A 14334-nucleotide genomic window follows, 5' to 3' on the forward strand; every position below is an offset into this window, starting at 1 on the left:
ATGTGAATAGCCCAGATTTCCTCCCTGGTGAGTGAAGAGTGGGGCATGTCAGAGGAGTGATTCACCCAATCCATCTCAGACAGCTGGGGATGGGATGAATCACCTCAGGGAGCTGTCTCTCTCTCCCCTCCCACTGAATACAAACAAGCTGAAGGCTATCGCTTACACAGCTTCTCTGAGGAGAAATTAAACCCATCCTTAGAAAGTGGGAGAGTCCTGATCCGGGCAGCAACCAAACCTGTATTATATTATGACAGAGACAGATATTACAGAGCACTCCCTCACAATGTGAGACTTATCTTTCTCGAGATGAGTGTGGAGAAAAAATGCTATTTAATAACAGTAGGCTGTGATTTTCTGCAGATGCAATAGCATGCTTATTTCTTCATTCAGTAGCCAATTACTTCACATACAGTGATGCTACACTACCTTTAGTTCTAACTGCATTTTGCAGAAATCTCCATTGGCTTGAAGGAGGAATTGAATCCGTTCACTAAAAAAAATGAACAATCACAAAGTAAACTGGACTGGGGTCCTTGCTCTCAAAAGGGTGAGAGTTGATAAATTATAAAAGTCTATTGAACTATAGACAGTAACAAGTGAAGACAACTGGATCGTGAGAGGTAGAAGAGTCAGACACCTGGCAGCAGAGGACACCTGGAATGTCCTTACACCAAAAGGTACAAAAGATCCAGAGAATGTATCTCAAAGAAGGGGGAAAACTTGTAAAGCTGGGCATCAGTTACAAATCTGTAAAGAATCACCCAGAGGAAGAAAACAGAAGCAGAGAACCAACAATATATTAGAAATAAAATACTGATCAACAGAAAACTACACCTTAGAAACCAAAAGGAATAAGGATAAAGTGTGAATTGCCACGTCATGTTGAACTTTTCATTGTAAAGAACATTAAAAAAAATACCCAAAGATTCTTCACATTCAAAATTGAAAAAAAAAAAAAGAACAAAAGTGATCAAGCTGCAGTGAAGTAAAAATAATCCAGGCTTGCACTAAAAATTAAATCCTATGCATTAGTTTCTAAAGATGACGTTGATGTTTGCTAGAAAAGCTAATGCATCAAGAAGGAAATAAACGGATACATTACCTGAATAAATGTTAAGGGAAAGAGTAATTAGAAACCTTGAGATAAATCAAAATGCAATCAGTGCAGCAATAGGTTTGCTAAGAGTAGGCTAGCTGGGATATATCCAAGTTTTCCTGACAGCTTTCTCTGATAACACAGCCCATTTTCTAACTAAAAGAAATGCAGTATTTTGGTAACACAAGGGGTGAAACTATTAGGAAACACAGAGAAAATAGGGACCATAACTGGAATTCTAAGATGACTGAGGAACTTGTGGAAGGGATGGCCAAATGAAAACCATAAAAAACAAGTCTAGCAGGGGTTACAAGTGGCGACTCTCAGTGATTTTGCCAGTTCCTTGCTGAAATAAACAGAAATAGTATATGGTCACAAAATCTGCTGATGACCTTTGGAACACACTCTCAGTACAAAGAATAACCATGTGGGAATAAAGGAAAGTGTGATAAAGCCTAACAATACAGAGTCTCAAGGCACCCATTACAGGGCAAATTAACAAAAAATTCTACAGCTACAAAGATCTTTAATCAAAGATTACTGAGAAAAAGAAATATTTGGGTATATGGGTTAATCCCACAGTGACTCAGAGCAATCAGTGAGCTGCACTCACAGAAGAGGTTAATCCAGCTCCAGGACAGATCAGTTGAGTGTTTCCACCACCAAGGAAAAGCCAAACCCCAATTACAAAGTGAAGATAAATTCTCTGCCTGGAGTAATATGTACAGCTCTGCCCTAAAGAGATGTATTTGAACTGAACTTCCTGTGGAGAGAGGCAGCTGGAATGGGCAAGAAAATGTTCATAAAATTTCATAAATGAGGTGTCTAGACAAGACCAGTTTGCTCAGATTAAGGAAAGGAAAACAGGCGTGTTTATGCAGGGGAGGGGCAATGACTATTCCTTCTAAGCACATTGAGGAGATAAACATGAGGGAGGGAGAAGAAATAGTTAACCAAGGATGCTGGCACAGGGACAAATGCACAAACTGCAAATTAAAAGAGATTTGTTAGACAACATGAGGAAAGGCAGATTTTGAACAATTTATGGGATGGGGGATACGATGAACCTGCTCACTAAGGTTGATGACTCAGAAGGACCCTGTGAGTTTTACACCTATTATTTTTTTCTACTTTTGTTTTTATCCTTTGAAAAACTCAAGTGAGGCAAATGCAATCTCAAGGGGAGAATGCATCTCACCTCAGCCTAAATCAAACTGTGGAGGGGTCTGCATCTGAGCTAGTCACACTAGTGTCATTACAGTCAAGGGTGAGAAATGGATGTTTTAGGGCAGGGTGAGTCCTCAGACCTCCTTTGGAGATGCATCCTAGAACACAAGGAGCCATGCCCCAAATGTGCCTGTATCTCCTTGTAGACTATGCCTGTCCCTGTGTTTCATCAGATGAATCCCATGTACAGTGCATTTTGAAATACTTTATTTAAAGATGAATAGGTGAAATTTTCGTTACCTGTCTCTCAGCAGAAGTATTTACACACACACACACACAAAAAATCACACAAACAAATCATTCAGCTGATTCTGTATAGTCAAGCTACAGCTCAGCATTTGGTATTGAAGCAGTGAAAAAGGCAGGATTTCTGTAAACCTTGGGCAATCTTCACCGAACAGTTGTTACATGATGGCACGCAATGTAAAAGAAAACAAAGTGCCTACAGATTTTGGGAATGACTGAGACGGTGAGCCTTGCCAACATAAGCAGGTGAGCCTGCAGGGACATAACCAGAAATTCCTGTTCTGTGCAGTGCAGGAGGAGTATCCAGGAGGATGCATAGGCTGTTTGAAATGTAACCAGCAAATCATTCCCAAAAGAAATTTTTGAGCTTACCTACTTAAATAGAGCTTAGCTCTAAAATCCCTGGTTAGCTCCTTAATGCTGCTTTACTGGAGTTAATGTTAAAATAAATCAATATGTATCAGAAACCTTTTTTTTTTCTGGTAAACAATTAATATAATAAAGTTGCATAGTTACAAATCAAAATGTGGGAACGAGCAAAATAAAAAAGCAACATTTCTGATTTATCACCACTTTAAGAACAGAATTTAGGGTTGTATTCCATTATGTAAAAACACACAGAAGTAAAGGGCTTTGCTTCTTCTGCACAAGCTCTCTAGATCCTGGGTCCAGATATAAGCAGAACCCGTTTAATACTTGACCCTGCACCACTGGAAGCAATGGGAGTAGTGACTGCAGTGAGCACAAAATTAAGTCCTTACATCAAAATGAAAACAAGTAGGTTTTTTCGTGCATTCTCTGAAAGTACCTCTAAATTTATTGCTTGAGATTTATCTTTTTTTTTCCCATGAGGACTCAGGAGATTTCCTTTTTTTTTTTCCTCTAACACAAATGTCAATAAGCTGTAACATTATAAATAAACTTCTAGGGAACTGTTTATGGCACAACTACACAATGCAATACATTTCAAACAGTAAATAACTGAGATTATAAAAGGAAGGGTGATTTCTTCTAGTTTCAAGTTAAGAGGTGCATCTTGCACTATTTGTTAGTGCACGAGTGTGCCCGACCAGGGAAGAAAAGATGATATAATAAAATCTGATAATTTTCATTCACTTAGGGAAGGTGAAATGGGAGGGAGAAGAAAGGGTGTACTCATCGGTTGGGACAGCTTCTGAGCAGGATACAGAACTTAGGAGATCATTTAATGCCAGCAACAACCTAAACATTTCCTATACCAATACATAAATAAAAAGAGAGGAAATACCTGGAGACAGTAACCTGAGCTACAAAGTCTCTGCGAGTACTTCTGGAGCTACACAGATCCCTGACATCAAGGGATAGATGTAACACCAACAAAGAGTTAGAGTTGAACGAAATAAACACTCACATCAAGTTACAAGGCTATCTCTCTAGTAAAATTTTGCTAATTCTGAGATTAGCCATGCAGTTGGTTTCTCCAAGGCTGCACCTTGGCTCCATTTTGCCTGTCCCTAAGCCTGTGACTCTCTTCCTCCCACTGATGGCTGCATTTAGCAGTTGGTAACGTGGATTTGTGCTACTCCCATCAGCATTATTTCAGTGAGTATCTAACCAGATTACTTCCTTTACCTCCTCTCCTTTGTAAGCCTTCCTCTCCTCTGTGAGCAAAGAGATCACAAGGACTCAAAGCTTCCCTGGGAAGTACTCCACACACAATTTGCCCTACTGGACTCTACCAGTTAATACAGCTCTGACTAAAAATTTAAATTAAATGGCTTGTACCCAACATCTGCTTCCCAGTAACATATATACCACAATAAAAAAAAAAAAAAAGGGGGGGGGGGGAAAAGACCACTGGGACATATAATTGCAGTTCAGTTTGCCATAATCCAAGTGAGAATGATGTAGCACAAGGTTACCAGGTTACCAGGTCACACCCACCTCGTGGGACAACCCTGCCTGCACTCCCACCACCCCCTACATTGACTCCAGCTCAGGTTCTCCCTCTCAGAAGTCGCCCTTCACATCATGAAGGCATTCTAATGTCTCCACAGGGGAACCTGCAGAAATATCCCAGGCCTTGTGTAACATTAAAATAGTTGGATAATTAATTTAAAAAAAATAACAGCTGATTAATTAATTAAACGGTGGCAGAACTTTAATAAAACCTTAGCTTGAATAAAAAACAAAGAAAAGTGGTGCAATTCTGCAAGTAAGGGGTAATAGGGGGGAGTAAGTGACAGGAGTGAATATGGTTGACCATCTACATAATTTATGCCTACAGTGGATACATTTATATTTGGATACCATAGCCATGCCACTGTATTGTTATATTGTGGTTTCTTGCATGCTACAACAGAATGACAGTATTCTTTATATTTAACTGTCTTCTGACTGCATAAAAAAGAGGGAAATGCCAGGTCCCAGGTTCAGTGCCTCTGTTGTTACATTGCTAGGAGTTTTCATCGTAGTTTAACACTTGGCTGCAGATTTAGTTCTGGGAATTATTTTGTCCAGGTAAGCCATCCAGATTTTAAAAAGGTAGCAAGCCAGGGACTGTATTTCAGAGCCAAAGCCACATTATTGAAACACATCAATTTATCTTCACCTTGCACATGCCACTCAGTCTGGGGCCCTTAAACCCTCCTTCAAATACCTCCTGAAAAGGGAATGTTTGCAGTAAAGTACTGAAGAAGTGAATATGGCTACAGTAGCTGTATCAGCTTTTACTTGCTTTCAATTTACAGACATTGCTATTTTAGTTGCTATTAATTGCAGTGATACAAGGAAGTTTCTGCCACTGCTGAAATAGATCGATAATAATAATTAAAAGAAAATTACAACTACAAGAACCCTATGCCATAATATGCCCTGCAAAGATCACTGAATTTTAAAGGCCACTGGGTCATGCAGTTTTAAATTACTAAACAACAGACAGAGAACTTTGGGTTTAGGTCATTTAGATTTCTGTAACTTTCGCTTCCAGCCATTGGCTCACAAAAACTAATTTTTGTAGAAAGGATGATCTTTTATGCAACTCATTTGAAAACCATCTATTTGGTTATCTGTATGTACCACCCTGACTTCTTGTTCCATTCTTCGCAGCATGTGACATGTCAATTTATGACCACATTTCCAAAAGAGGTGAGAACAAGCTTTTAGGTTTTGTTTCATGACAAACTCAGAAACTCATAAATCTCAGTAAAAATTCAGGGAGAAAACAAAAACAAAAACACAAAACAAAACAAAATTGTATTCTTCCGTATAGTAAGAGGTTTTTTCGGCTGAATTTAATACCTTATTTGTGAAAGCATTTTCCATTTGGCCAAAAGCTTGTCCATCCACCTAATGTGGGGAATATTTACCTAATATACTTATCTACAGAAGCTCAAAAGCAGTGCTCAGCAGCACTGTATCAGTGTGTCTGTACCTGAGTGAGGGTACCTGAGGTCCTTTCAGCTCCAGGAACTCTCCCAGTTGCATGGCTCCATGTGAGGACAAGAGCCAAACACCTGCACAACATGCTGGTTTCCTGGGATGCAAATTGATGTATTTGGTCCCAAAGGGAGTTGTAGCATGGTTTGACCATATCTGGTCAGCACCCGCAGGCACGCTGTAAACTCATTTGCTGGCAATTTCAGCACAGTGTGATTCTGGTAATTGTGACTTATATGGAAAAAATGGCTTTTGGCAGCCCAGACTGACATGGGACCAAAATCTTTGGATCCAAACACCGCTATCAAAACCCATTACTCCAAAATTTTGTGTCTTTTTTTCTTTTTTTTTTCTTTTTAGTAAAAAAGAGACAGACAGACATTTTTGGATTAAATATGAAGTTTCAGACAACTCTTTTATTTAAAAAGAAATAAAAATCAGCCTAGTTTCAGAGCTTCTGGGCACACACTATGCATTCTGGTTCATACCTTGAAAATTGGCTGTGGATTCCTCAGTCTGTGTTACAGTGTCCCCTCTCACACTTCTGTATAAGAAAGGTTTTCTGTATGGCTTTGTTTTAGCCAGAATGTATTTCAGTGCAAGTAATGCTTCCCAATCAGAAAAGATTTCATGCATTTTTCTGATTTCTAGGACTACCATCCTACCAATTCTACTAAATAAAGTAAGTATCCCACTAAGGATTCCATTTTCTCTCTCTTAGCTCATTTTTCTCCAGTCTATTTTACCTTGTTCTGCTACCCTTTCAATACTACTACTAAAGCCACTTAATTCCTCGTCCATCACATCAACTTAGATCACTCTATGCTGTGTAAGGTATCCCTCATTATCCTATCTTTCCCCCTCCTTGTCACACATCCCAATCCCCCTGAGCAGACTCTAACAGCCTGGCTTTGTAACTCCAGGCATGGAAACCTACACCTCTAATTCTGCCTCAAATCATCTTAATACCCGCCATTTCTCAATTTGTGTGCCATAATCCTTTCCATCAAATCCTCCTACCAAGCCTCTACATCCACTGAACAACAAAATAACTTTGATTTGCAGTCATATTTGCCTCAGGTGGGAATTTCACAAGAATCCAGCCTTGACCTAACATTGTCCATGATGGAAATGACACTATGATGGAAATGACACCATTTCTTATTCAGGCTAAGACTGGCTGCATTTGAACAGCTACAACCCTCGGTAAGAAAGTACACACTTCTTTTTTTCAAACTCCTTTTTTTTTTTTTAATCTTTGGTTTTTGCTCCTTAATTTTGGCATTATAAATAGCACTCTGGTGCTTAAGGCATCTTAATCCACTTCAAGCACCTGTATCACATAGAGCAGTCTGCAACGGAGAGACACAAACCCAAACTTCCTCAGCCATATCCTTCCTTATGAGAGATCTGCCCATAGGGAGGAAGAGAAACCCCCTGCAATAGTATTCTCCCCTTTTCATCTAGTCCCTTAACAACTAGAAGAAAATGAATTTGATGCTTTATGTGGAAAAATGAAGGATGGAGGTGGGACAAACTAGGGAAACTTGGAAAGTCACCTTTCACTCTCTGGCTTTTAGGGCTATTCACTCTGATTTGGGTCCATCCCTCACCACTGCACCAAGAACTCAAAGCACCAGGACCTGCCACCAAAGTCTTTACTGCTAAGCTCTGATTTTCTGTAACTTTATCTGAAATGCCACAATCACTGACTTTAATGCTACAAATATCCTTACCAACACACAGGGCCAAGATATAGAGCTAAAACCTATCAAAATCAAGACCTAAAAGAATTCTCTCTCCTACTTGCTTTAAGAAGGAAACGCCCAGCTTCTAATGAGAAACTCTCCTTTTAATCAGAGCATCTCTTCCAAATTAAGATTATCAATTTCCTTATTCTTTACCTATGCACAGTGTATGAACACGCTGCTGCTGGGGGGCCAAAAAGTTAAATCCCAGACAAGAAGTACCAGTTAAAATGTATGTTAAAAACCAAATGAAAGTAAAGAGCATTAATAACTACAACCATCCAGAACACACCAACCAGCTCAAAGTTCTTAAATATCACAAATGAAGACCTATCACCAAAAAATACTAATAAAAAAAACTCCCTTGGAAGACAGAGAAAAGGAGAAATGTTGACCCAAGGATGAAAGACTGACTGTTTACATACCTGTTTCAAAATCAATTCTTTTCAGGCACTAGGGAAAACTGGAGTTGGTGGGGTTTGAAATCAAGTACATAAGCAGTTGAAAGCCAATGTCTGCTGGAGGCTCCAAAGCCATAACACACCATTTCATGACATGCAAATGTTATTCTTGGTTCTCTTATTAAAAAGTATTTAATATCTCATTTGTTTTAAGGCAGGTGACAGCAGCTCCAGGATCACTGGAGATCATGATTTCTTGCTACTGTTATATTTTGGTTCAAGTTTGCCACTTTAAGTGTCTCAGTTGTAATTCACTATGCCAGTGATTCTCCTCCCTGTCACAAATATTGCAGATGGTTTATTTCCCATCTATATGTTAGAGGAAGAGGTTAAGCTCATCATTTAAATATGTATTGTTTGGGCATAGAAATTTTCTCTTTGTTTTACAAATCAAAACACAAAAACTAGAGATAATGCTGCATTTTTATAAAAATCAGGTTCTTCTGAGCCTGAAATTGGTTATCTTAAAAATCTGTATTATCTTTACAACCTTTATAATACCACCTTCTTACACAGCCTGACTGTACAACCTGCTTTCAGATGGGCAGCCCTCATATGATCTTGAATTTAAGCTGCAAGTATTATCACTTCTGTCATATTCGCTATAAATAAAATGGAACAATGTCAAAAGATGGTACTCAGCACAGAGACAGGAATGGAATTTTAAAGGAGCTCTACAAATTTGCAGCAAATTCTGCACTAAAAAATAAGAATGTAGATTTTATATAGTGAGGATATATAACTGCAGAATTTGAGAATTATAAAAACAAACAAACAAAACACTAAACGATGTTCTGAGAAAAAACTATTACAATGTGAAAAAATTATCAGTGGCTTTTTCATCTGTTTATGGCCCTAAAGATAAAAGGCTCTAGAGAAAAATTAAAACAAGTCCTAATGCCATTATAGTTGCATTTTAATAATGAATTTCTCTACACTGAGTCGTGCATGCATTATTTGTCGTAGTTATTGCTTGTGTTCTCTATTAGCTCAGGCTGCAAGCTCGATTTCATAAATGTTAACACATTTAGCAGTTAAAAAGCTCTAATTCAGCATCCATTTAAGATATTTATGTTTTCTCTCCTCAAACAGTTTCTAAAATTCCAGCAGTAGCTGAAGAACTGTTTAAAAAAAAACCAATAAAAACCAAACCAGAAATGCATCTACCTCCCAGCCAGACATTTAAAGTGAAATCAAATAAAAAAAAAAATTACAGCCTGGTTCAAATTAATCCTAGGGCAGGATTTAAAAAATGCTCATTCAGAGCCATTCTCTGCTTTTGTATAAGTCAGTGGCAAATTTGCCACCAGCTTCAGCCAGAGCAGATACAGAATTGTAATTATTTACATCAGGCCCTGCAATGGATTAGAACTGCTGGGTACGAGCTGAAAAAGAAGCTGTGACAGGGGACATCCCAACTGGTCCAGCCCATTTTGATATGGACTTGCACCAATGCTTTTGGATGACAAGCAAGCAATTCTAAACCCCACAGCACTAAAGCAAACACCCACACGTGGTACTGAAATCATAAGACACCTCTCCTCCAACATAGGAATGTCTTGTAGGTAAAACCCAGCAGCTTAAGGCCGTCCCCACGTATTTGCACAGAGCATGAGTTGCCTCTTATTGCTGTCAGCTGCCTGGGAACATGCTTCTAAATTAATCCCTAATTAAAATAATCCTTTTGAGACAGACTAAAATTACTTACCTCATCCACATTCTCAAAGGCATTGATGATGTCATATGGTAAACAGGACAGAAGATCAATCACAAACCACGTTTTCAGGTAGTTCATCCGTATGAGTTTGGGATCAGATATAACCTCTCCACCAGGGCCAACAAAGGTCGTATGAAAGTTCAAAACAATGTCAACCAGAAAAATAACATCCACTACACTGTCCAGTACGAGCCAGGCAATGTTGTTCTGTTTTGTCTTGAAGGACACGTTATATGGAACCATAATTGCTGTGTAGAAGGTTAGAATTAAGATGACCCAGTCCCAAGTGGTCTTAAAAGCACAATAGTGTAGTATAATGTGTGGTGGAGTCTTTGGAGCTTCTTGCTTGTACTGAGGAAGAATATCAGATCCCAGCTGGAGAACCTGTAAAAGACAGAGAAGCAAATGCTACTGTTTTCAACAAATATGATCCAATAAGGGGTCTTGTGGATTTCTGTAAGGAGCAGAACAAAGATGGGACTGTGTTTGTTGGACACGGCAAGTCAACCCACAGTTTTCAAATTATCTGATTTATTTAGAATGTGTGGAGGCAACTATCACTCAATGAATAGGAGCAGCACGGCATCTAAGGATACTCCTGCAAAAAAGGTCTCTCCAGATGGACTGAGGGGAAACCATGCCAACAGCAAGGGAAGAGAGGTTCCATAGACAGGTTGTGGGTACTGCCACACCAGGTTGTGCTCTGCAGCTCTGGACATAGAATCATAGATGATCTTTAAGGTCCCTTCCAACCTTAACTGTTCTATCTCCAACCAGGGAATTTTCCACTAGACCAGGTTGCTCCAAGGCCCATTCATCTGGTCTTGAACACCTTCAGGGATGGAGCATCTACAGCTTCTCTGGGCAACCTTTTCGACTGCCTCACCACCCTCACAGTAAAGAATTTCTTCCTAACACTTAATCTAAACATGAGCACTCATATTTGGAAGCATTACAAGACTAATTCCTTGTGCCTGACCTCTTTTTTAAACCACTGTTGAGCCAGAGCAACACCCTATCAAAGGTGAACCAGATTCCAGCCTTGCTGGCTGACCTCCTAAAATGAAGCATTGTGTGCACAACTCCTGCCCTAACACCCTGGTGGCAATATCATGCTTCCTTCTTATTTTCTTCAAAAAGTTGCTGTTCTTACAAGCTCAATATCACTAGAGGGTTCTCTTTTATTTCCTATAATTACCTCTCATTTTTTGCGCAGGACTATAATCTCCTGTATGCTCACTGTTGGAAAATGTGGAACTGGAAATACTGCAAAGGAACCAAGCCAAATTCACTTAAGACATTCCTCCCAGTTAATCTAATTACCGCTTATCTCAGTCCAACACAAGAAACAAAAGCACAAAGGAATGCACACGTGGCAATATATTGCTCTGACAACTGAAAGATCCACGTGTATTTTGGAACTAATAACACCTTTTACATTTGTGGATCTCAAGTCTCTGTGGGATAAAATAAATAATTATGGCAACTTTAAAACTCTTTTCAACCTGTCCCACTTTGGAGCTGATGCACTGTATCTCCAGGGAGAGCTGGATTGCAAACAGCAGTCTCATATGTGTAAAACTGATAAACCCCTGGATGCTTCCTTGATGAAGAGGAGTAAATGGCTCTGAATAAACTGCACAACAGCTAAGAATATGAATTCAAGTACCACAGATGCAGATTCTCCATTAATTCTTTGCAGTCTTGTTTTTCAGATGTTTTTAAGAGAAAGCTGTTCCTGAAAACAGACAGTAAAAGTCTGGCTGTGCTGAAAATCTGTTCTTCAGAAATCACCAAGGAGCAACAAGAGCAGCCTCTCTCATACTTTGCCAGGGGATGTGGCTTCCCAACATGTCTCATCTGGGCCAATGTCAGGTTGCACCCTGAAGGGATGCAAACCTGCTTCTGCCTACCTGTTCCCACCCTCCCTAAGGTCATATTTAGCAATCACGATCTGTGAGGAAAGTCAGTTAAGCTGATACAACAAAAAACTAACTTGTTACATTAGTTAGCCATTTATATTCTACAGGGTCAGTTGAATTGCATAAATTTACCCCGTGGCCAGAAAAGCACTAGACGCACTACCCAGGCAGCAGTGAGAGTGCAGCAGAGCCCCCCAGGAGCCCATGACTGCTCCCTTTGCCAACACCAGCTCTGCTGTAGCACAAAGCCCTGTATTGAACTCCAGCTGAAAGGCAACACACACCAAGCAGTGTAGTCCCATTGCCACTTGTCAGAGACTCTCACAGATGCCAAACCCCTGGTGAGACCCATAAAAGTATCAGCCTCCAGGTGTCCCCTCCCCAAGGACCAGGAAAGATTCACTAACAGCACTTCTACATTCCTATAACCACCCAATGGGCAAAGCTGGCCACTGTGGCACACTGAACTCACTGGTGGATCCATGGGTGTTCCCCTGGAATTAAAGCAATGATCAATACAGCCATTTTTTCAAAGCAGCCTTTGTGAAAATCCATGAAACTTCTTTCAAAGCCAAAATTTTCCCCTACACGTAACACACCATTTTGGCTTTGCCTCATAATCTGTTTTTTATCTCCGTTTATCTCTTTGGACTCATCAGCGTTCAACACTTCGATGATAAATCAGCACTGGGACTTCTTTCCTTGGTTTCTCCAGACCTATTTGTTCCCTGCCTTGTTCACTGGGGCAGGAGCTGGAAACATCCTCACCATAGCTGGAATAATAAGCTACTTAGGGCTCAAGCCGAATGCGATTAACATATGCTTGATAGTTCCCTGTGCCTCTGGTGGTGGAGTGCTTAGGAGTTCCCATGATACTGTAAAAGCATAATTATTATTCTTAACATAATATCATGCTGAGTTTGACATGGTGAGTGGGTGGCAAGTGGCTGTGGAGACCACTGAACTATAATGATTATTTCTTTCATGCTGCATGAATTTTTAATTTTAAATCACTAAAGAATACACAATATCTTGTTAGTCAGCTGCATTCACCACAGACTCTCTGAATTATTCCTGTGTATAGCTAATGAAAGTGGCTGATAACTGTTAAGCCTGATAAAGGGGAGCATTATGCTCTGCAAGGGGTGAGCTATGGAGATAATGCTCCTCTTCAAATTTGAGTTGTTATTATCAAAGTTCACTAAAACCAGAAAGGGAATGAAAAAAACCATAAAAATATTTAAAGCAGCAACCAGTTCTCAGCATCAAATGCAGGACAAACTCTCTGGCACAAGTTGACTAGGGCTGTAATTTTCAGTAGCCCATATATTTTGACCATATATTTTTGACCCGTTTATTTTTCATTACCAACAGACATGAAGATGAAAGCAGTACCTCTGTTTCATCAGTTAACCTGAAGGTATTCACTTGTTGCACCATCTGCACTGTTAAGGAGATGTTTGCAACCTGCCAAAGAGGTTCATTCATCAGTTCTGAAGACAAAAGTGATGAGTAAAATACTGCAGGAATGACTTTGCAAGAAAGTCGAGACTGGGGTATATACACAGCCCATGTGCCTGTGCAATCCCAGGGACACACATAGGGATGCTTCCAGAGAGGTTTCTCTACCAATCCCATGTCCCTGGGAGAGTAAGCAACCATCCACAGGACTCAAGAACATCAAGCCTGGTTCCACATGGAGGAGCACACTGTGCACCCAAAGTCACGGAACAACCAGAAAACGGAGGATTGCATGCACAGAAACAGTTGATGCAAGTAAAAGCGACCCATGGAGAATGTTTTTGTGACCTGTCCCAGAAACGTGGCCTTGGCACGCAGTGGTGCTTTAGGACGAGTAGAGGAGAGGCTGAAAAAATCAGAGTCGGGAAATATTTCCCTCTAAAAATCTTATTTATCAATGGGAATTAGGATGGGGGGTTTCCCCCCCTCCCCAGTCTCTTCCTGCCTTGGGAAGGGAGCAGGCTGGTGTCCGTCCCACTTACTTCGGCTAAGCGGGAGTGCTTGTGCACCACCTCGGCCTTGTTCATGGGGGTCAGCTGCTGCAGCACACTCCGGCTGTTGGTCAGGGCCCGCGTCAGCCGAGCAAACTTGGTCCAACCTGCGGGAAAGAGGGAAATCACGTCACAAGTACTCAGGCCTCACTCATCGCCAGTAAATCTCCTTTGCGTTCGCTGATATTTAAGTCTCGGACTTGACCAGTTTCGCTACATTGCTGCACGGAGCAGCCCCAGGCTCTGGGTTTACAGACCTTGACAGAGAGGAAAAATACTGCTCCTTCCAGGCAACCACGGGTAAATGTGAGTGAAATCACAACGTGCTTTACTCTGCCTGCTAGACACATTATATTAGAGGGATCACGTCGTGCTTTCAGTCTTCTGGGCACTTACTCTGCTGCTGAAATCTCTCAGCCACTGAAGTTAATGCAAATGCTTTCCAGGTCTGCAAATCCTGCTGAAGGAAAATCCTCCCCAGCTAC

At 40.4% G+C, this 14334-nt stretch overlaps 1 protein-coding gene across 1 annotated transcript in view; it reads right to left on the reverse strand.

The window, feature by feature from the left end:
* KCNH5 (potassium voltage-gated channel subfamily H member 5) overlaps nt 1-14334 on the reverse strand; it is a 161674-nt gene that overhangs the window by 100169 nt on the left and 47171 nt on the right. The window contains exons 5-6 of the mRNA XM_051769866.1: nt 13841-13956; nt 9907-10299 (exon numbers count right to left, since the gene is read on the reverse strand). Of these exons, the coding sequence (XP_051625826.1) occupies nt 9907-10299; nt 13841-13956 (509 nt within the window). The remainder of the gene's footprint in view (nt 1-9906; nt 10300-13840; nt 13957-14334) is intronic.

This window comes from Manacus candei, unplaced genomic scaffold (assembly GCF_025592945.1).
Source record: "Manacus candei isolate 608988 ecotype Guabito, Panama unplaced genomic scaffold, ASM2559294v1 h1tg000113l, whole genome shotgun sequence".
NCBI classification, from domain to species: domain Eukaryota; kingdom Metazoa; phylum Chordata; class Aves; order Passeriformes; family Pipridae; genus Manacus; species Manacus candei.